Here is a 23,959-nt window from a genome sequence, read left to right as displayed (position 1 = left end):
GTGTGTGTGTGTGTGTGTGTGTGTGTGTTGACCCTGGCTTCAGATTTTTGGTATTGAGGGCAAGTTTGTCCAGGGGCTCGGGGAGGTTTCCAAGGACCTCCTTCCCCCTCCCTAATGGATCAGGAGGAAGTCCTGGCTTCTTTTCCTGTCCCCTGCAGCAGCAAGAAACTTCTTGAGTTGGACGCCTTGATTACTCAGGGAGAAGAAACTAGAAATTCAGTAACTTTGAAACTCAGAGTCACAGAATCTGAATGAACTGGGAAGTCTGGGTCATCCAGGGAGCAGGTACATGAGTGACAGGCAGCACCACGATAGATCCTGTTCATGATAGAGAAGGAAACTTCCTGTATGTGGAAAAGCCTAGAATCTACTAGGCCAGATGGAGAGGGTCAGGACTATGGGTGTGGTTGTCTGGAACTGGGTGGGACAGAGGTGGAGCCAGTGAATGGAGATTAAGCAACCCCAACAGAACAATTAAAATGTTTATGAGAATCTTGGCCCTTTAGTGACCTGAGAAAAGAAAGGCAAAGTGGGTCAAATGTGGCCCAGTCCACTGCAGTTCCATCAGCACTGGCTGTCCCCCAAAGGGCACTGTGATGGATAGGTCTGTCAGTCTGAGAGACTTGTTTGTTTATCCATCAATATTTGCTGAGTCTTTATTCTATGCTGGAGCGATAGCACAGCGGGTAGGGCGTTCGCCTTACAAGCGGCCAACATGGCCGACCTGAGTTCGATTCCTCCGCCCCTCTCGGAGAGCCCGGCAAGCTACCGAGAGTATTCGATATGCCAGACACAGTAACAACAAAGTCTCCAATGGAGACGTTACTGGGCCCGCTCGAGCAAATCGACGATCAACGGGAGGGCCTTTACCTTTACCTTTATTCTATGCTAGGACCTGTGCTTCTAGCATTCCTGGATATAAAGATAGGTGCATCCCAGCCATTATTTCACTCAATACAGCTGCCAGAGCAGTCATCATCATCATAATCATCATCATCATCATCATCATCATCATCATCATCATCATCATTTAGCAAATACAAGAGCATGTATTGTGGGGGTGTTTCATGGGGCTGAGCATTGTGCTATCGTATGGATAGGTAAGAGCAAAGTGAGGCATATGATTCAAGAGCCTACTCGGGGCCAACTACCAGCACTGTCATTAACTTACTGACTGGGTAACCTTGGCAAACCACTGACTTTGTGACTTAATTTCCTATTGGTATCAAACTCATGGGGTTATTGAAAACACTTGGAAGGTTTTTTTCACAGGGAATGCTAAGCATGGTGTTGGACTCTTTTTAGTGTCCTGATTGCCTTGTCTGGGCTCATTGATCATATGACCCGATGAGGCAGGTTCTGCCACTGGCTCCATTTTGCGGGCGAGGAAATGGTGTGGCAGAGCCAGTCCCACATCCAGGTCTAGTTGCACTGCAGGTCCTGCTCTGACCATGAGTCCACGTTGCTTCCTGCACAAGGCTAGCAGCTGCCATCGATTCTGCAGCCCCTAGAATCCAAACACACACTAGAAACTTGTTCTTTCTAATCGTCAAAACCTCCTGTGGAGTAGCCATTTGTATGATCATTGTATAGTGATACTGAATGAGAAATAAGAAACTGAGTCATAAAACCACCCAGGGAGTCTCACCTGAGTCAGAAGTGAGTTTCCCCTCTGCAGCAATGCTTCCCAGGGCTGCTTTTTAAAATATCAACACGGGCTAGAGAGATAGTAGAGTGGGTAAAGGCACATGCCTTGCATGCAACTGACCCTGGTTAGATCCCCACCACTGCAGATGGTCCCCCAACCTCTGACAGGAGTGGCCCCTGAGCACAGACCCCAGAGGAAGCCCTGAGCACAGCTGATGAAGCCCAAGCCACTCCTCAAAAAGTGAGCATGCTGAATTCAACTTCCTAAAGAAAAATTCACACAAAGGAGACTGTGGGCATCAAAAACATGTTACATATGGGGGAGATGGGCTGTTCTCAGACAGTCATTTAGTTGGCTGTGACTTGGGGAATTTCAGAGAAATCTGTGGCCTGCAAAGGTCTTAGTAATGAAGCTCCCCCTGTAACAAGGGTTAGCCCCGCAGTCCTCAGATGAAGTCTGTAAAATCGCATGATTGCCTTGTACCATACGTTACGAGGGAACAGAGGGACAGGAATGTTCTGCAGGCTGAAAATTCTTTCAGAAGCCAGGCATAAGAAAGTTTCGTATTGCTTGATTCCATAGAAAGGAAATGACAAGAGTGGACACAGGAGTGTAGTGACTTCTCAGGGCTGAGACACAGGACCACGGCTAGAGCACCTCCCTTCATGGGCACGGTGATGAAAACGTCTAGGATTATAGGGAATTGTTGCACAAGCAACAATTGTGAATTAACCACAAGCCGCAGAATAATGCACTTTAAAAGAGTGACTTTTATGGCTTTTGAACTATATCTCAATAAAGCTGTTGTCAAAAATGCCGAGCCTGGGGCTGGAGTTATGGCACAGCAGATAGGGTGTTTACATTGCACATGACTAACCCGGGTTCGATACCCAACATCCCATATGGTACCCCAGGCACTGTCGGGAGTAATTCCTGAGTGCAGAGTCAGGAGTAACCCCTGTGCATCGCTGGGTGTGACCCAAAAAGGGCCAGAGCCAGCTGGTCGGGTGTTTGCCTTCCATGCGGCTGACTTGGGTTCCATCACGGGCAACTCATATGGTCCCCTGAACACCACCAGGAGTAATTCCTGAGTACCAAGCCAGGAGAAGCACCTGAGCATGTATTGCCAGCTGTGACCCAAAGGACAAAAAAGCCAGGCCAGTTGGGCCTATGGCCACTTTGCTGTGGTGGGTTAGCAGTGACTGGGCTGAAGCTGGAAGACAGAGGCTTGGAGCAAATCTCTGGGCACGAGTCTACTCTCTTTCAAGTAGAACTCTGACCTGGAACCACTTCAGGGTGGGAGGTACAGGGGGAGGAAAGCAGTGTGTGGGGGAGGAGGTTGGGAGTCTTGGGCTAAGTCCCCTTTTCTTCACCCAAACTTGTGGGCTGGAGAGAGGTTTCAAAAGGTTGGAGCACAGGCCTAGCCTGCACAGGGCTCTGGGCTCAATTACCAGCACTTCATGGTCTGCCAAGCGTGACTCGGCATAGCCCTGTGGCCCTGGGGTCCCCAATAAAGTAGCCTTGGGGTTGGACTGATAGCACAATGGGTAGGGCGTTCACCTTGCACGAGGCCAACCTGGGTTTGGTTCCCAGCATCCCATATGGTCCCCCGACCACTGCCAGTAGTAATTCCTGGCATAACCCCTGTGCATCGCCAGCTGTGACCCAAAAAGAAAAAAAAAAAAAGAAAAGCAGCCTTATATTTTAAAATAAAATAAAACTATAATTCTTTTATATCAAGCCCCCAGTGAAGATTTGGCCTAATGCAGGGTTCTCTGTTTAAACATTTTTATGTGGTTGATTTGGGGACCACGCTTGGCAGTACACAGACCTTATTCCTGACTCTGCACCCAGGGATTACTCCTGCTGGAGCTCAGAGGACTATATGTGGTGCTGGGATTGAACACACTATATACAGCCATGATAGCGCCTTCATGGGTGTACTATCTCTCTAGTCCCTTAAAATGCTTTTAAAAAACTTTTTTTATATAAAGCAGTTCACAATATTTGATTACATTTAATATTCAAACATCAATCCCACCACCATTACACCTTCCCAACACCATATTTCGGATGTTTTCGTCCCGAACCCCAATCACTGCCCCAAAGCAGAACCCAAATAATATATTTTTTCTTGTTTGTTATGAAAAACTCACTGCTACAAAAAGTATCCTTAGAGGAAAAAAGTGTGAAGATTGTTGTATTTCACCCAGGGGGCATTAAGCCCTTCTATAAGAGATCACTAACATGTCCTTAAAGGTTGAGCCTTGTGTCCTTTTATATATCACTATCACTATCACCCTGTTGTTCTTCAATTTGCTCGAGCGGGCCCAGTAATGTCTCCATTCGTTCCTGTCATGTGCAAGTGTAGCCCGATGACATATTGGGGGCTCCTTCAGGGTCGAATGAGGGCCATTCATTGTTACTATTTTTGACATATCAAGTATGCCACTGGTAGCTTGCCAGGCTCTCCAAGATGGATGGAGGCTTTTGGGGCAGCCTCTAATCACCTTTATATGTGTTCCTAGTCAGGCATATATGCTAGTATGATACTCTCAGTAGCCTGCTGGGATCTCTGAGAGTGAGAATTAGAGAATAAGAGGTCGCGTGGCCGCAAATGTGGCCATGCGCTTCCAGGAGCTTGGTTTTATAGTCTCTGGATGGCCATTGATGGGGTTACACGGCAGTTGGTGGATGTAACTGTCTAGCTACTGGAAGGTGGGGGAGCTGGGTGGAGGAGGCCCAGTCCCGAACCTAGCAGGCTTGGAGATCTCAGCCCCAGGTCCCGCACACCTGGGTCCCTCTGCCAGTTCCTTGTCCAAGCGTGTGGAGAATGGTCTCAGCATGGCTTTGGCTGGGTCCCGGAGGTCTTCAGCTGTGGGGGCTCTGCTCAGGGCAGAGGGAAACTCAACCCACCCTCCTTCAAGGGGCCCCGGTGAGGACAGCCAGGCACGGTGGCAGGAGGCCCTGCCTTGTTCTCTTCCGGAAGCTTTGTTTTATTATTGCTAATTGAAATTTATATATATCTCTGAAAAAAAATTCCCTCTAAGATTGGTTGCCTCTTTTGTGGTGCGGTACTCTTGGAGTATGTGTAGGGTGTGTCATATGAAGTGTTGCAGCCACAAGGTCCAGGAATAGGTTCGCTCATGGGTGAGGCTTGGCCCAAGCTTGTGGAGAGTGGCTGTGAGCATGGCAGCGGTAAGTTCTGGAGGATTTTGGCTTCTGGGGCTGGATCTCTTGGGGCAGGGAGGGGGTCTCACTCGCCCTCCTCTGGGGCACCCCGAGTAAAACAGTCTGGCGTGGGGTCTGGCGGCATGGTTATAGTACGTGTCATGTTATGCTCCCTGCCGGGAGAGGACGTTAAAATGCTTTTTGGACATGCTGGCTCACATGTCTTCCCACTCACAACACAAGGCTGCTGTAAGTACCTATTTCAGAAAATGTTTGTGCTCATTGTTCTTACTTAGTTCTTGGTTCTCAAAGAAGTAACTTCAACCAAGACCCAGGCGTGTTGTTATTTTGCTTCAGCCTTTCCTTAGATCCCAGTCCAAATTCTCCTTTGTGCTATGTGCTGGCTTAAATACAAACCTACTGTTATTCTCCACTGATTTAAGAGACATCAAGAACTCTCTGGAGTGTTCCCTGATAGGCTTGTGGGTTACTATACAGCAAGCTCTTAAGAAAACGCCTGGCCTGTGGTTAGTTTTACGTGTGAGCTGCTGTAATTAGTTTCATACTGTTTCAGACTTGGCCTGTGGGGTTCCAGAGGCCTAGCTGCGTCTTGCTCACAAGTATTCTAGCTACCTCCTAAATTCCAACTCCCCATCATCTCCACCACTTGTTTTTCAATAGAGGGCACACTCCACAATGTATGTGGTCCCAGAACCACTCCTGACAGAGCTTGACTACACAGTCCACAGTGCTTGGGGCGGGTAGTGTGTGCACATGTATGTGGGGATGAGGGTGGGAGAACCATGTAGCACTGTAGCACTGTCCTCCCATTGTTCATCAATTTGCTCAAGTGGGCACCAGTAACGTCACCATTGTGAGACTTGTTACTGTTTTTGGCATAGTGAATAATATGCCATAGGGAGCTTGCCAGGCTCTGCCGTGTGGGCGAGATACTCTCAGTAGCTTGCCAGGTTCTCTGAGAGGGGCGGAAGAATCGAACCCGGGTCAGCCACATGCAAGGCAAATGCCCTACCCGCTGTGCTATCACTCCAACCCAGAGGAGACCATAGGGGTCAGAAATCGAACCCAGAGCCCCACATGCTAGACCAGTGCTTCCTCTTGGGTGATATCCCTGGACCCTCCCTATCACTTATTTTTTGCTACATTTCTTGGACTATGTAGGGTTCATTTAATTATACTCAAATTTCATGGCATGTGTCATAATAGTTCTGCTTCAGGGCTCTCTTTTAAATAAATAATTTATTTTCCCCTCTTACCTCTTCACTCAATTCAATCTCCCTTCCACCTCTCCTCACAATAGGGAATTGCTGTATTTAGTATGCAGCATTGTATTTGAACATGTTTATTATCATCTCTTCCAGAATGTTTATTATCATTCTTCCAGAATGTTTTCTCTTTAATACACTGCTATGTCTTTTTTTTTAACCTCCATCTTCAGTTTCTCTTCTTCTGATAGTCATATTTTCCTTAACCTTCTCTTGAGCAAATTTTTAATATTTAAAATACTTGTTTTAAGGTCCTAGTCAACTGGTTACATTATATCACGGTCACGGTCCGGTCACGGTCCGGTCACGGTCCTCCTGTTGCTCGAGTGGGCCCACTAACGTCTCCATCACGAGACTTGTTGTTACTGTGGCATATCGAATACGTCACAGGTAGCTTGCCGTGCTCTCCAAGAGGGGCGGAGGAATCGAACTTGGGTTGGCCATGTTGGCTGCTTGTAAGGCTCCAGCCCTTGTTTTAAGGTCCTAGTCAACTGGTTACATTATATATATATATACACACACACATATAATTTTAGCTGTAGTTTTATTGATTGGCATTTTTCCTAGTTATGAGGAATGTTTTTCTGATTCTTTACATGTCTGGTAATTTTTTGGGAGGTGTAAGAGGAGCACACCCAGCGATGCTCAGGACTTGCTCCTAGCTCTGAGCTTCAATATCACTCCTGGCGGTGCTCAGGGAACCATATGGGGTACCAAGGATAGAGCCCATTGGCTGTATCCCTTCACTATTGTTCTTGTCCTGATAATTATTTTTAAAATTTATTAATTTTTTCTGAGTGGTTTCAGCTTTTTTTGTCCTTATAAATAAGAAAAAGTAGTTCAGCTATAACCTCCTGATGACAGAGAAGGAAAATCAAGCCAATATTCTCATCTTGGTTCAAAGGGATAATTAGAGGTATGAGAGGAAAAAGAAATCGATACTTTTACCTTTTGAAGGTTTTTTTCCCCTCAGTAGTACCAGGAATCAATTCTCAGGTCTTACATTTGCAAGCACATTCTCTACCACTGAACCGCATCCCCAGTCCAATCCCCTTGCCATTTGAAAGTTTAACGCACAGAGGGAGAAATGATGAGATGCTAAAAAGCTTCATATTTGAGTGTAATCTCTTTGACTCTATTATTGGAGCTCTAAGTTATGGAACTTTAAGTTTATACATTATAGAACTATGCCAGCAAAGCTAACTGAATGAATGCTAATATATTGAGATTTAATTATCCACTGATTGTTCTTATGAAATTGGAGACAATTTTCTCCTGGGCTTGTACAGGGAGAAAGAACTGGTGGAAGATTCCAGAATCAGTCCTGAAGCAGGACAGTGCACCCCACCTGCCAAAAGAACAATATTGTCAACATTTTTGCTTGTTTTGGGCCATACCCAGTGGTGCTCAGCACTACTACTCTCAGTTAGTGCTCAAGTGAGTCTCTCCTGACAGAGCTCAGGGGACCTTATTGTATCAGGGATCAAACCTCAGTCTCCAGCATGCAAAACCTGCATGCCAGCCCACTGAGCTATTTCTTCAGCACCTTTAACAGTTTTATTTTAATTAAAATTAAAAAGGTTTTTTTCGTAATGCCCAGTCATTGAACCTAGGATTTCACATATGCAAAGTGTGCTACCAATAAGATACACCTCTAACTCTTCCTTTTATGTTATTGAATAGGGGCCACCTCCAGGGGTATTTGGGGGTAGGGCACTCCCTGCGATGCTGCTCAATCTTGCTTATCTCCCCAAGGCCATATCTGGTGGTGCAAGAGATAAAACTAGGCCCTCATAGATGGTAGTGATGCGCTCTATAACTTGAGCTACCTCTCCATTACCCCCCAGTCAAAAGTAAAGCCATGCTCCAACAAGGAAGAGCTCACCTTTGCTTCTGTGCATCTATCCTAGTTTATCACAGGGACTTGCTGCTTGCCACTGAATGAATGGTGAATGGCTGGGTGACGAGGAAGAGTATGTCATGTCTGGCGTGGGGTGTGGCCTGTGTATCTTGAGAATTCTGCAGGCCCTTCCCTACACTAAGGTCTTTTCTATCTTTGTTTTGGTATCACTGTGTGAGCATATGTGCAAATATATACATGCACCTAAACACACATGCTCCATTTGAGTTTCTCTTTTACAAGGGCTCAGCTCCCACAAATTATCAGTGAAAGAGTCTCCTGAGCCTCTCATTAAATTGTGAGTCATCAGGATGCAGAGTCTGCAGCAACCTGTTCATGGGACAAAGATGGGAATTTAATGGACGCAGTAATATACTTTGTACACTGTGCTGTTCTAAGAAGGCTTGTAATCTGGCTACAAGCCAAAAGAAATGTCATGTCATTTAAGAATAAGATTAAGAATAAGAATAAGAATAAGATTAAGAATAAGATGTGCTCAAATATATAGCACAGGTGATGGGATTTAGTGAGTTGACAAGAGATGAATGAGGCATGAAGAAGTTTGTGAAAGCTTTACAGAGAAAGATGCATTGAGAACGTATGATGTTGAGAGCTGTGCCTTGGAGTTCGAAACATAGGGAGGTTTGGGGATCAGAGACACATGAGTTTCTAACTGCCCTGGCTGTCTTCTTTCTTCCATGTGACCTCAGTATCCTGAAACTTCAGATTTTACTCTTTAAAGCTGAGACAGTTACATATCATGGATGAAGATTATGTGGGGTCAAACCTGCGCTGAACCTAGCACCAGACCAGGAGCTGATGGGATACAGAAATTGCCAACTGAAGTGGGAAGTTAGGGAAGACTGAAAGCCACGCATGACCGGGGCCGTTTAGTGAGAGCTAGATCTCCACATGGATTCAAGGACCAAATTAGGCCAGAGGGATGCAACAAGGAAGTGAGAGATGAAGCCACAGGCAGGCTGAGCTCTTGGTGGGACGACAGGAGGGATAAGGGGGAAAAGAATATAGAAGATGGTCTTGCATTATTTGAGAGGTTCATACCCTGTTGACTCAAGTATGATACTGGAGCTAATGCCTTCATCTCACACCCCATGTCAGAAACATTACTTGCAGCTCTGTCATTTCACTGTGATGGGTTGTAATCCCCCACCCAGGGCTTCTCATAGGACATGATGAAAAGTGATAATGAATCCAGGCAAATCCATCACCACTCCCAGCTTGTGCTCTCTAGGACTGGGGATGTGGTGTAAGTGACAGGGCACAATGTCTGCATGTGAGAGGCCCTAGCACCTCATAGCCTCCCATGCACCACCAGTCATGGACCTCGGTACAATATAATAAAAGAAAACCTTTGCCAAGGATGTGGCTTAATGGTAGAGAACCTGCCTTGCATGTGAGAGGCTCTTGGTTGGGTTGGCTCCCCAGTGCCACAAAAACAAACCAAAGCCAAAAACAAGTTTATGTTCTACACCCAAAGCACACAGCCGTGAGACCTCATCCATTTACACAGCCAGCCAAGCTGCTGGACCTGCTGGTATTGTTAATGAGAATGATCTGAGAATGACCAAGTTGACGCTCTCACAATCCCTGCCCTCAGGAGGACCGTCTCATGAACCATTTTGGAGTCATGTGCTCCATCTAGTAGTGAAGTAACTTCAAAGAGCTTGTGACTGACAGCCTGTGCTGGGGTGGAAAGGCCCCAGGCAGCTGACTCTAGTGGCTGCTCAGGAATCCCTCAGTCAGGGTGCAGCACGGAGGCGACATGGCCCCTGTGCTCCCCACCCACCCTTCCTCAACCGGCTCTTTATTACCATGTTATCCGCCCTCTCCACTGTAATCCGAGCATAACTTAAACCCACACAATGCTCCTGAGTCATTGCATGGCTCTTGCCTCACTACTGGCTTCAGTTCCGAGTTCTCCTTCAGAGGCTGTGTCCCAACCCTCACCCTGCCCTCAGAGGCTGTCCTATGTCCCCTCCACCTACAGCTCACCTGTCAGTTCAGCCCTGCCCTGACCTGCTGCTCCAGGGGCAGCCTCGGTTTCCCCCCTTGGGGCCTCTCTTCACCCAGTTCTGTCTGCCTCCACTCTGATGCTCCACACACACCAAGAGGTGTCTTCAGAGGTGGCCTGAAATGGCTCTTTGTCAACATTTAAGGAGCCTAAACTAAAATATGTAAGCAGTTAAATATCTAGAATTTTTAAAAGTATGGCAAGTAGAAAGTATAAGCAATGTTTTCATGACAATAAGAAAGCTATGTTGGGGGCTGGAGTGATAGCACAGCGAATCGGGCATTTGCCTTGCACGAGGTCAACCCAGGTTCCATTCCCAGCATCCCATATGGTCCCCCACGCATCATCAGGAGTAATTCCTGAGTACATGAGCCAGGAGTAATCCCTGTAAATCACCGGGTGTGACCCAAAAAAGCAAAAAGAAAAAAAAAAGAGAAAGCTATGTTCTTTGACATCGTCATTTTGCCTCTGTGACCCTGCACTCAATGGAGGGTGCAGGGATTGGGGGTAGAGGGAGATAACATTATTTATAATAGAGAGGAATAGAAACAAAATAAATATCTAAAAAGAACCTCCACTAGAAATTTTGCTCTTGGGTAGTATTGGATAACATTGGGGACGCTTGGGAAGTAGACCCAGAGTTAAGGGCAAGCTCAGCTATGAATCCAGATTCAAACAGCTCAATTCCCAGCTGTGTGATTTTGGTCAGAATCAGACAATGGCTTCTCTATCCTCTGACTCTTCACTGTTTTGTTGTGACTGCTTTTAGACCACAGCCTGCTGTCCCCATGGTTCTTTCCAACGTATTACTTGGTGTTATTGAGTGACAGTGTGGGGATCATGCAGGATTGAGGATAGAACAAAGGCCTTCTATTTATTGCCCTTGGGGTTTTTACCCCTGCCCTCCTGGTTCTTCATTATTACTTATTTATTTGGTTTGGGGGGGGGCACTCCTGGAAAGTGTACAAGGCTCACTCCTGGTTCTGTGCTTAGGAATCACTTCTGACTGATCTCGGGGAACCCTGTGGGGTAACAGTGTGTAAACAGGAGTCAGTTGCATGCAAGGCAGACAGTTTACCTCCTGTACTGTCTCTCTGGCCCTGATTTATCACCTTGTAAGTGAGATTAATAACTAGAAACATAGCTCAGCTGTGGAGCACATGCTCTGCATATGTGAGGTCCTGGGATCCATCCCAAACACAGCAAAATAAATAAAATGGGGCTAAAACATACGTTGCCTTGTAGTCATGTTATAAGTATCATCATAAAAAACACTTAGCATTGTGCCTGTGTTAGAACCAATTGTTATTCCCACTGTTGAATTGGGTGGATCACTGCTGTAGAAAAATGAGGGCAGATGAGGGAAATAAGCCCAAAAATAAAGGATGTTAAGTCCCTGAGCAGTAGTACAGGGGTTAAGGTGCTTGCCTTTCACATGCCAACTTGGGTTTGATCCCTGGCACCACATATGGTCTTCCAAGTACCACTAGAATTATTCCTAATCACAGAACCGGGAGGAAGCTCTGAGCATTACTCAATGTTCTCCTAAAACAAAACAAAAAAGGAGTTGACTGGAAAAGGGAAGAGGAAGAGATGCTGTCCAGGAATAAAGAACCAGTCTATGAACTCTCAAGAATTTCTCCACCAGGTATACAGACTCACTGATCTAAGTTTCAGTTACAGTTCTCTTTTCTTCGTGGCTTGATTTTTCATGCTTTCCTTGAGAAGTTAGTATAACCATAGGAAAAGCAACTCAGACATGCAACTCCTTGCTTAAGAATCTGGTCACTGATGAGTGGGATGAGATGAGCTGGCATTTGATCCCAGAGCTGCAAGTGGGAGCAGCAATCACCAAGAAGCAGGACAGACCCCTGGTGACAACCTTGAACATATATACCCACCATGGCCATTCACAGCCATTCAGGGCTGCTGGTGCTGAACAGCAACTCTTAACACCTTCAGCCTGACAACATGGCCCTCGCTGGTGGCAAGAAACTCTCTGAGGTGGGAATTAGGAGGTGTGAGTATCTACTTGGCGGTGGAGGGGTGGGGGGCAGCGGGGCGGGCACTCTGGCACTCTGGCTCTCTTCTCTGCTGGAATGCGGGAGCTGTAAAAACGCTCAAGAAAGTAACACTGAAGGAGGAGCCTAGCCCTGGACCAAGCACTCATGGCTCCTCCCAGCCTCTTGTGCTCCCAATTCATGGGAATGTTCAACCAGGGCAGATCCTCTGCCACAGTCTGTCTGCCTTTTTGCAGCCATGAGAACATCTGCCAGAGTTCAAAAGATTCCCCAGTGTCTGGTGGGGGCTTCTGATAGGTGATGTAAAACAGGTCCAGCCTGGACCCCCAGGAGAAGGCAGGCAGGCCCTGAGGAAGTGGCACAAGTTGGAAGTTGGGTGGAGAGAATCAGGAAATGCTAGCTCATGGCCCCTCCTTGGGAACTGGGACCTAGACTCAGGTGAAGCCAAAGGTGCTCATGAGTCTTCCTGCTATACCGACAAGGCGGGTCCACAGGGTGCAGTGTGCAGTGCTTGTCTGGAAGAGAGCCTGAGCCCTGTTTCTGGAGGAAGACAGTGAACACCAAGCCCGATTCCCTCCAACTGACTGACCTTGACCCTGACCTGTGAATACTGATCCCACCCCAAATTCTTTGGTTTGATATATGACTTGGTTACATTGCAGTGAACTTTGATCTGAATTGGGGGAGCAGATGGCAAAGACTTGAGGGAAGAAAGCTGGAGAGGTAGCACAGGGATTAAGGCACTTAGCTTGCATGTGGCTGATCCAGTTTTGATCCCTGACTCTACCCTATGCACCCCTGATTCCAGAGATAGGAGTAAGCCCTGAGCTCAGTCAGGTGTTGCCTCTGAGCCCTGCCAGGTGTTTCCTCAACCCCTCCCCAAATTAAAAAAAAAAAAAAAGATTGTAGCTGTGGTCTAGTTTCTCACAGTTGAGAAATACATTGTCTTCATCTGTGTGGTTTTTAATCCTGTTTGCTTGTTTCTCTCTCACTCTTTCTATCTTTCTCTCTCTCTCTATCTCATTCTGTGTGTCTGTCTCTCTCTTCAAAATTAAAAGGTGAAGGCTTTGACATTGCTTTGCTTGATTTCACATGCTAAAGAATAGCTTGCAGCCATTGTAACAAACTGTTCTGTTTGCTGATGCAAGAGGACACAGCTGCCTGCAGAGTGGCTGTGGCTGAGACTGGTGTTGCTCTGACAGTTCTAAAAGCCTAGTCACCCTCCATGTCCCCCACCCAAGGCTGGGGTGAACATCAGCCCTCAGGGAGGAGAGTGCTCTCTCCTCAGCATCCCTCCTTGAACCACTTCCCATTTTACTGTGTTAATTAAATTCTTTCCAAATTGGCAGGGGTGGGGCCAGTGGTCTCAGCCAACACTCATTAGCTCAGGAAGGAAAAATTCCAGTTCATTGCTTTGAAGATGGAGCTTTATAGCTAAGAAAGAAGTGGAATGGGGCCTGGTTGTGGGAGTTGCCTCTCAGTAAGCAGCCCCTGACTTTTCCTATTCTGAGAGCTCAGGAGAGAGGGAGGGAGGGAGCTCAGAAATGCCCCCAAACAGTGCTCTGCCAGGGCCTGCCTGGTCCCACAGGGGCCCCATGAATGGTTTTCCTGGGCTGGGCCTAAGTCCAGGAACCAATAACGACCTGGAGCCCATGGCCCACAAAAGACCTTTCTGTACTTTCCTTAGTGATGAGATGCCTGGGGGTCCCCACCCGCGTGATCACCAACTTTGACTCTGGCCATGACACTGATGGAAACCTAATCATAGACGAGTACTACGACAACACAGGCAGGATTCTGGAAAACAAGAAGAAGGACACTGTTTGGTGAGAGGCGATCTGCCACTGACTCCTGGGCAAACCTACCCATATGGAGTCAGCTCTTCTTTCCTGAGTGCCCCACCTTTCAGTACCCCAGCACCCCACCTCTCAACACCCCCAGAACTCCACCTTTCAACAACCCCAGGGCCTTCAGCTCCAATACTGAGGCTGAGAGGCAGCTGAATACAAAATCAGTCACTTGGAGTTTACAATCCTCTTGCACAGAGAGCTTCTTTTGGATTATTGGCAATGAATGGATTTCCTTGTTGTTCCCTGCAGCATTTCCTCTTTGCCCCAGGGCTCTGACCACAGAAAAATCTGAAGCTTCATCTCCAAACAGGAAGACCAGGACCATCCTTATTGAGGCAACCACACACCCAGGAAAAGGCCTGAGTTACAGAGACAGACAGACAGACACACACACTCACACACACACACACACACACACACACACACACACACACACACACAGAGAGAGAAAGAGAGACAGAGACAGAGAAAGAGTGAGAGACAGAGACAGAGAGAAAAAGAGAGAATTCTAACTTCACTCTGACAAATGGGCTGGAGCGATAGCACAGTGGATAGGGCATTTGCCTTGCACACGGCCAACCTGGGTTCGATTCCTCCGCCCCTCTCAGAGAGCCTGGCAAGCTACCGAGAGTATCTCACCTGCACCGCAAAGCCTGGAAAGCTCCCCCTGACTTTTTGATATGCCAAAAACAGTAACAACAAGTCTCACAATAGAGACGTTACTGGTGCCCATTCAAGCAAATCAATGAACAATGGGAGGACAGTGCGACAATGTTACAGTGCTGACAAATGGTGGGCAGAGGGAAGCCCTTTCCTGGGTAGAAGCCAAGTCTGTCTTCCTAGCACCCATCACTCACCGAGCCCCAGCCCTGCCCTGCTCCAGAAAGAATACAAACCCTCCAGCCTCTTTTGCTGCAATGTCCACTAACTCTGCTGACTCCTCCCACAGGAATTACCACGTGTGGAATGAGTGCTGGATGGCCAGGAAGGACCTCCCAGCCGGATACGGAGGCTGGCAGGTGCTGGATGCCACACCCCAGGAGACGAGCAATGGTGAGAATCTCAAAGAAAGGTGAACCCCTCATCTCTATGACCCTCTCCTCAAGCTTGGCCCCTGTTGCAGAGCCCTTCAGGCTTCCCTGTTCTCCCACAGGCCTCTACTGCTGTGGCCCAGCCTCCGTCAGGGCCATCAAAGAGGGAGAGGTGGACCTGAAATATGACACACCCTTTGCCTTCTCCATGGTGAATGCTGACTGCATGTCCTGGCTGGTCTATGGAGGGAAGGAGCAGAAATTGTACCGGGACACAAGCACTGTTGGCAACTTCATCAGCACCAAGAGCATCCAGAGTGATGATCGGGATGATATCACAGAGAACTACAAGTATGGGGAAGGTACGACTAAGCCAGCCTCATAGGCAGCCCCACCCTTGGCACCATCCACCAGCCTTCCCCAAGGGGCCCCTGCCTTCTGGGGACGGTCACTATGCAGGACCGGGTCCACTGGCTCCTCAGCTTTTCAGTTTAAGGTCCCAGTTGAGGTGTCCTCACTGCCTCCTGCCTCATGCTCACCCTAATCCCCATTTCACAGGCCAGTGAGTGCCCCATATAGAGTCCAGAAGCTATCTGCATAGATTGTAGGGTCACTGATGGGTATCCCCCAAACAGGATATAAACCTTTGACCCTTGACTTCTAGAAAAATCAACATCCCACAGAAAATGATGAGGGATTTAGTAAACTCTTTCCTATTGATCAATTGAACTCTTTTTACTTAACTGTTTCATTCATTGTGAGTTTTGTTGTTTCTTGTTTGTCACTTTTTTTTTTTTAGTTTTCGGGCCACACCTGGCAGTGCTGGGAGCTATTCATGGCTGTGTGCTCTGGGCACCAAACAGTGCCAGGGATAAAGCCCAAGCTCCTATATACAGAGCATGCACTCAGTCCTCTGAGCCATCTGTCCAATTGGTTGTGTTTCATTCAGTGTTTGGGAAAGGCCAGATCACCACCCAGCACCAGGGCTGATGTGAGGTCAAATGCACCTGGACAAGTGGCTACAGAGATCGTACAGAGGATAAGGGACTTGCCTTGCACACTGCTGACACAGGTTCAATTTCTGACACTCCATGGGTCTCCTGAGTCCCATCAGAAAGAAAATGTGAGCACAGTGCCAGGAGTGAGCCTGAGCACCATTGGATGTGCTCAAGACAAACAAGCAAAAAAACGAAACAAACAAAAACCCGATGTACCCTGACCCCTCTCCTTGCTCCTCCCCACCTCCACACAGCACCCTTCCTGCACAGAATGGTTCCGGGAGGCTGGGCCTAGCAGGAGCTCCTTCCCTAGGTCAGTACCGGGAAGGGAGCTCATTCCTGAGAACTGAGAAAACCAACCACCAAGGAGCAAGCAAACAGCTCCTCTGCGGGGGCCAGAAGCAGGGCGAGAAGCAGGAGCCACGAAACCGCAGAGCAGGAGTAGGGCGGGGTGGGGGGGGTGGCTTGTGGTTTGTCCAAGTGGATTTTCAGGACTGCCACCGGAGAGTGAGCAAGAACAAGTGTGACAAGGAGGGCAGGAGTGGAGTGCAGGGCCTTCCCCCAGCACGGTGGTGACAAGTAATGCCCATGTCAATGTCCCAGATTATCATTTTTCTGAAATTTAAATTGTTCTATAATTTTTATTCTTCACACAGCGGGTAGGGCGTTTGCCTTGCACATAGCCGACCCGGGTTTGATTCCTCTGTCCCTCTCAGAGAGCCTGGCAAGCTACCGAGAGTATCCCACCAGCACGGGAGAGCCTGGAAAACTCCCCGTGGCATATTCAATATGCCAAAAACAGTAACAATAAGTCTCACAGTGGAGACATTACTGGTGCTAGCTCAAGCAAATCGATCAACAATGGGAAGACAGTGCTACAGTGATTCCTTTAAAAAAATATGTATTTGTTTTTCAAAATCTGGCGGTTCTCCTCAGCATAAGGTGTGGAACAGCACAGATTTAGCTGCCTCCACCCTAGAGGCAAAGGGGTTGGATTATTGATCCACCAAGCCCTGTCAGTCAGGCTGACTTGTGCTGTAAATCCTTTTGCACACATGGCCAGTCCTGTGCAGGGACTGAACCTGCTTTGAAGTCAGAATGTGCATCAGAGAGGGTCAGGTGGTAGAAGTTGGAATGAAGGTGCATGGCACTGTCCTGGTAAGTGTCATGGAGCTGTGGGTAGGGAATTTGCAGCATTGCCACCAGAGGATTCCTCCATAAATTGGGAGCATTTGGGATTCTATTCTGAGATTTGAGTGCCCTGTACTCTTGAATAATGATGACCTTGGTTAAGAACTCTCGTATAACTACTGACTTACCCAAAACTTTTAACTGACACATAAAGACCTGATGAACCCATATTTTGTATGTTCTATGTATGATTACAGTAGTTTTAAATTTTTTAAATTTAGTCACCATAATTTGCTCGAGCGGGCCCAGTAACGTCTCCATTGGAGACTTTGTTGTTACTGTGTCTGGCATATCGAATACTCTCAGTAGCTTGCCGGGCTCTCCGAGAGGGGCGGAGGAATCGAACTCGGGTCGGCCATGTTGGCCACTTGTAAGGCGAACGCCCTACCCGCTGTGCTATCGCTCCAGCTAGCACAGCGGGTAGGGCGTTCGCCTTACACGCGGCCAACATGGCCGACCCGAGTTCGATTCCTCCACCCCTCTCGGAGAGCCCGGCAAGCTACCGAGAGTATTCGATATGCCAGACACAGTAACAACAAAGTCTCCAATGGAGACGTTACTGGGCCCGCTCGAGCAAATCGACGATCAACGGGAGGGTCTTTACCTTACCTTACCTAGTCACCATAATTTACAATCCTATTTATAATAAAAGTTTCAGTCTTACTGTACTCAAAACCCACCAGTGTCAGCATCCCTCTACCAATGTCTCAGGGTCCCCTTCTAGGCTCCTACCTCTTTAAAAAATTAATTTAAAATTTCTTGATTTATTATAGTGTCCAAGATCACTGACCAATACCCTTAAGTTACTTTGGTCCACCATATCATCCCCCACCTACACACTACCCTTTTTCTTCGTCTTCTCATTTCTGTAATCTAGGGCTAAGAATTTGTCATCACTTGGTAACTTCCCTTGTCTTATTGCTCTATATATCACAGACAAGTGAGATAATCCAGTATCTGTCTACCTCTGGTGTACTGTGTTCAACGTGATACCCACCAGTTCCGTTCAAGTTGCAGCAAACTACATGATTTCACCTTTTTTGCACTTCCTTGTGTACATATAGTATTCTTACAATAAAGTAGGCTAGAGAAAAGAAAATATCATGGGGCCAGAGAGATAGTAAGCTGTAGGATTCTTGCCTTGCACATGGCTGACCTGGGTTTGCTCCCCCCGCATCTCATATGGTCCCCAAGCACTGTGAGGAGTGATTCCTGAGGATCACTAAGTATGATCCAAATCCTGCTCCCCTGCAAAAAAATGAAAGAAAGAAAATGTCATTACAAAATCACAAAGAAGAAAAGAATAAATTTCCATTACTGTTCTATATTTATTAATCATCTATTTGTAAGATAAGTCATCTGTCAATAGCTACATCATTGTTGTCTTATATTTTTCAAAAAACACCATAGTTATTATGTGCATTGCTAACACTGGACATCAAAAATGAAAAGATAAAATGAAAAAGAAATTCACATTTGTTTACAGTTCATACATTGACATGCTTTTTTTTTTTTCAATTCACATATGACATGAACCTTCTCAATTCAAACCTGTGCTGTTTGTTCAAGGCCAGCTGTGTTCTATCTCCTCTCACCCACCCACCTGGCAGGATCTGGGGGTCCACAGGCCCCATAATGCCTTACATAGGTTTGCTCCCTAGCACCTCTTCCTCATCACTACCCCCCAAGTAAAACTATAGAACAGTATTCACATACATCCCAGCCAGAGTTCTTTGGCACTGAGCTGGCTGCTCTGAAATCTCAGCTTGTCTACATTTCTTTTGTCTTTTTTTTTTCTTTGCTATTCCATTTCCAGCATTTGTCTATACCTGCCGGGTGATTTGGTTCAGGAAAGGCAAATCATAGTTTGTGGCTTGTTGATTTTAAGGTGCAACATGGTAGGTACCGGTCTTTTCCTCCAGGAGAGCAGGATAGAATATAGTAGTCCTAAGAACAGATGTTGGAGTTGGGAACATCTGGTTTGCAACTGAACTTGTAAGTTGTGTAGCTTGGTGAAGAACATGGTCTTCTCTGAGCTCCCTCACCTGGAAGAAGATAATAATAGGAAGATGATGACTACTGACATGGCTCTATCATGGCTGACGGACATGAAAGGGATCTTGTGCTGGCCCTGGTTTAATGCCTAGAAAGCAGGTGGGGAATGTCTGGAGACAAACCTGGCAGTGTGGGAACTCCTGGGTGGAAGGATGCAGCAGATTTCAGCTTTGGCTCACCTCTGGGGCAGCGCAGCTCACCTTTCCAGTGCTCTGCCTTTGCAGGTTCCCCTGAGGAGAGGCGGGTGTTTCTGAAGGCTCTGCAGAAGCTGAAGGCCAGGAGGTCCCACAGCTCCCACCCTGCAGAGCTGCAGCCCTCCCAGCCCCCACCACTCAGCAGAACTAGCCCTCGGGGCCTCGGAAACCCACCGCCTCAGCCCAGCGACGTCATGCAGGTCTCCCTGAGATTCCAGCTGCTCGACCCACCCAACATGGGCCAGGACATACGGTTCGTCCTGCTGGCTCTCAACATGTCGTCCCAGTTCAAGGACCTCAAGGTGAACCTGAGTGCCCAGTCCCTGCTGCACGACGGCAGCCCCCTGGCCCCATTCTGGCAGGACACAGCCTTCTTCACGCTCGCTCCTAAAGAAGGTACCAGGGTGTGGGGAAGGCCGGCACTGTGGGTGAGGACAGGCCAGTGGGGCCAGGTAGGCAGCACAGGGTGGGGAACAGACCCCAGTGGAGAGGCCATTCTGTCCCCTCCTCTCCATCTCTCCTTCTACCAGAGGACACTTGTCACCTCTCTAAACATCTCTGTCTCTGTCTCTTTTTACTCTCCTTTGGACTATACCCAGAGGTTACTCCTGGCTCTGAGATCAGAAGTCACTCCTTGGGAAGCAAGGGATCTCAGGAGGTCATATGTGGTGACCCCCTGTTTTGAAATGAAGTTGGTAACCACAGTGGTGACCAAGCGCCTTACTTCTGTCCTTTGTCTCCAGCCTTCTGCTTCTCCTGTGTTAATGAGGTGCTGGTTCGGGAGGGAGAGGCCTCTTCACCTCTTCATTGCACTGTCCCCCTCTGCAAGGCTGGAGCCTGCTTTCCAGGGGCTCAGTGTCTATTCCCACTCCTGTCAAGAGATCCAGCCTGGGCCCTGCTGCTCCTCTGCTTAGGCTCACTTCATCCTTGTATTCTCTCCCCAGCCAAGAGCCATCCCTGCCTGGTCCCCTACACCCAGTACAACCAGTACCTGTCCACGGACAAGGTGATCCGCCTCAGTGCCCTTGGTGAAGAGAAGAACTGCCCCGAGAAGATCTTGGTGAACAAGATGATCACTCTAGCCTACCCCGGCATCATGATCAATGTAGGCCAGAACCCCAGAAGGGCTACAGCAAGGAGGAAGGGGATCTGGATAGGAAGGGGTGGGGTCCTCTGAGATTGGGCATCCTTCCTTTCCATGGATTCTTCTGGTGCCCTGAGAATCCTCCCCACCAGCAGCGAGGGGGATCTGAAAAGCTGGGTGTGGCTTACATCTTCTTGCACTGCAAGAGGCCCTAATGCAGGACCATGAGCCAATGGAAAGGCGAGGAGAGCCCACTCTGCTCCCGCCACCCCATCCCATCTGCCTTCAGTATGAACTCTGAGCCCTCCTTCCCACCCCTCACCCAACCCCTCATCACCCCCCACACACACACTCACACACTCACACACACACACATGCACACACACTGAAGATCTGCATAGAAGCGAAGAACTCACCCATCCCTCCTTCCAGTGAAGTCTCCCCAATAACAAGCAGCTTCCTCTAGGGGGCTCCCGGGAGGCCACCAGCCCTAACTGGGTGTAGCTGGCAAGCTAGGCCCTCTGTAGCAAGGTTTTCCAGAAGCACATTCCCTGGGGCTGTTTCTATCTCTGTCTGCCCTGCCTGCTCGCTCTCACTCTCCCTCATATACCAGGCAGAGCACCAGTGAGGGAGGGATTATGACAGGAAGAAAGAAAGGCTTGGAGCAGGATTGCAAGGAGAAGAAACAATTCAAAATTACCAAAGATTCTAGCCACTCAAATTATGCATAGCACAAGGGAGTTCCTGGTTATTTCACATGTGGGTGAAACTCTGGAGCAGAGAGACATAACTGGAGATTCTAACTCATCAAACCTTGACCCCAGAGTGATTGTACAGTGGGGAGAGTGTTTGTCTCACACACAGCCAACTCGGGTTCAATTCCCAGTATCCCATATAGTCTTCAGAGCCCTGCCAGGGGAAGAATCCCTTAGTGCAGAGCTAGGAGTAAGCTCTGAGCACAGCTCGGTGGGGGTCCCCCAAAAAACAAACTGGTCCATCAAACCTCTCCATATTTCTGGGTTGATTGAATGGTTGTAAAATAAACATATTGTTTGGTTTTGATGTCACACCAGGCAGTGTTTAGGGGTTACTTGTGGCTCAGAGGAGATTGGCCCAGGGAACTCAAATCTGGCTCTCCTGCATACAAAGGATAGTTTCAGTCCACTGAGCTATTCCTTCCCCATAAATGATACCAAATATTTTGCAGAAATATTCATTGTGTATAAATAAAGCAAAAATTTCTCAGAGGAGTACTTGTGATGAACACAAACAATTTCCTCTGTTTGATTTTTAAAATCAGGCAATGACCATCTGTTAGGTTGGTTTTTAGCCATGGTTGGTGAAACACAGGGCGGGTAAGCCTAACTCTTTCGGAACCAGACTCAGGCACCAGCAGCCTCCAGAACTATTTGGTGACTTGATAATGAGGCTAATCCCTTCCCGATCCTCTCCTTTCTCTGTGCAGGTTTTAGGACCAGCTGTTGTAAACCAGCCACTCTCGGTGCAGGTAATTTTTTCAAACCCCCTTCTGGAGCCTGTGGCTGACTGTGTGCTGACAGTGGAAGGAAGTGGCCTCTTCAAGAAACAGCAGAGAGTCCTGTGAGCTCACCTTGCATCTTGTCTCCCCCATCTACAGGGGTGGGGGGAACTCTACTTCTTTCTGGACAAAGGCTCCAGGGCAGGCTTGGAGAACGTCAGGGAAGGCTGAGTGAAAAAGATTTCTGGTTTTATTTATTTTTTTATTTCATTTTTTGGTCACACCAGGTGGTGCTCAGAGCTTACTCCTGGCTCTGCACTCAGGGATCACTCCTGGTAGGGCTCAGGGGGCCATATGGGATGAAAATGCCCTTCCTGCTGTGCTATCTCTATGGTCTCAAGGTTGAACAAAAAAGGACTTTGGGTTCAAATTCTGCCTCCGTTTTCTGACAGTGCCCTTTCTCTGCTACAGCATTGGAATCCTTAAACCCCAACACAGAGCCAGCATCACTCTGGAAACGGTCCCTTTCAAGAGTGGTCAGAGGCAGATTCAAGCCAACCTGAGCAGCGACAAGTTTAAGGACATCAAGGGCTACAAGATGGTCTATGTAGACTGTGGATTCTAGGATCTGGAAGAGTCAATTTCAGGAAAAGGAACCGTTTCAAATGCAGCCAGGCCACCTTCAGCACCATGGAGGCTACACGGGATTTCAACAGGACCAGCAAAGTGGATGGTGGTGCTGGACAGTTCCCAGTTTTTACATTGCTCCCCCAAACTCTGTTCAGGGCCTGAGGATTTCAGGAGTCTACTCCAGAAGCATAGATGTCTCAGAACACTGGCTGAACTAGACTTAACTGTCTCCCTCTCATCCCCCAATCATCTTCCCAACCCCCAGACAAGAAAAGAGGCCTGGCTACACAGCTCAGTTCTTTTGTTGTTATAGTAGCTAATTTCCTTGTACCAATAAACAACAGTCCTTGTTCTCCTTTGCACCTGTGTAATTGTCACTCTTATTCCACCGGTTCTCTGTCCTGGGATTATGTCAATATCTGAGCCCACTCACTCAAGAAAAAAAATGGTTTTGATTCTTTTTGTTTTGGGGATGACAGCTGGGCTCAGAGGCCACTCCAAGTAGTGCTGGGGGACCATGTGATGCCAGGGACCAAGCCAGGAGCTCCTGTATGCAAAGCAGGTACTCCGTCCCTGGAGCTCTCTCTCCAGTCCACATTTAAGAAATATTTATTGAGTGCCTAGTATGTGCCCAAACATTTATGAATATGGGGATTAGGCTGTCAACAAAAGCCCTGCCCCTGTGGAGCTTATATTCAGGATGGAGAAAGGGACCAGAGCAGACAAGAAACATGTCAACACAGAAGTAAGGAACTTACAATGTGTTGGTCATAAGCCTGTTAGCCAAACAAAATCATTTATAGGTCCTTTTTCTATATGTCTCCTATGCCTTGGTGTTTCAGGGAAAGGCCTGGAAGTTTTCTCTCTTGTCCTGCCTTTGACTCCTTTCCCATAGCACATCCAAGAAGCTTCAGTCTAAACAGTTCCAGTTTCTGGATTGCACTGCTCTATCACAAGGACCAGGGAAAGCATGGAGAGGGTGGAGGACAGTGTGGCACGCAGGTGCTTGCTTTTCTCCACACACGGAAGAAAGCATAGCGCGGTGCCCTCCAGGCATTGGTTCCACAACTGGGACAGCTGAGCATACACTAAATACAGGCACATTAGCTGAAGTTAAGTACTTCTATTATAGCTAAACAAAAGGGTGAGCATAGTTAATCAGAGGGCTAGGAGAGGGCGTGGAGGGAATTTCATCAGAGGTTGCTAATCCTGTTAAAGACAAGGACGAAAACCAGGAGAATCCTTCCAGGCAGCTTATAATTATTTCATTCTATAATTCCCGCCTGACAATCATGAAAATGCTTTGAGGAAAACAACCTGGAGGGGTACATCTTCAGATAAAGTGTGTGGAATATTTCAGTTTCCATACCCTTGTACCTGTCCACCAGTCC

General features: G+C 47.7%; 1 protein-coding gene across 1 annotated transcript in view; it reads left to right on the top strand.

Moving 5' to 3' along the window:
- The window catches only part of TGM5 (transglutaminase 5), a 38,552-nt gene extending 15,989 nt beyond the window's left edge, over window positions 1-22,563 (top strand). Inside the window, exons 7-13 of the mRNA XM_056133975.1 lie at window positions 13,746-13,884; window positions 14,858-14,961; window positions 15,062-15,301; window positions 19,408-19,773; window positions 20,322-20,482; window positions 21,927-22,060; window positions 22,410-22,563. Of these exons, the coding sequence (XP_055989950.1) occupies window positions 13,746-13,884; window positions 14,858-14,961; window positions 15,062-15,301; window positions 19,408-19,773; window positions 20,322-20,482; window positions 21,927-22,060; window positions 22,410-22,563 (1,298 nt within the window). The remainder of the gene's footprint in view (window positions 1-13,745; window positions 13,885-14,857; window positions 14,962-15,061; window positions 15,302-19,407; window positions 19,774-20,321; window positions 20,483-21,926; window positions 22,061-22,409) is intronic.
- Window positions 22,564-23,959: the final 1,396 nt, after the last annotated feature.

Source organism: Sorex fumeus, unplaced genomic scaffold (assembly GCF_029834395.1).
Source record: "Sorex fumeus unplaced genomic scaffold, SorFum_2.1 ptg000098l, whole genome shotgun sequence".
Taxonomy (NCBI): Eukaryota; Metazoa; Chordata; class Mammalia; order Eulipotyphla; family Soricidae; genus Sorex; species Sorex fumeus.
The sequence above is the reverse complement of the archived record's forward strand: the minus strand, read 5'-3'. Positions and strand labels throughout refer to the sequence as shown.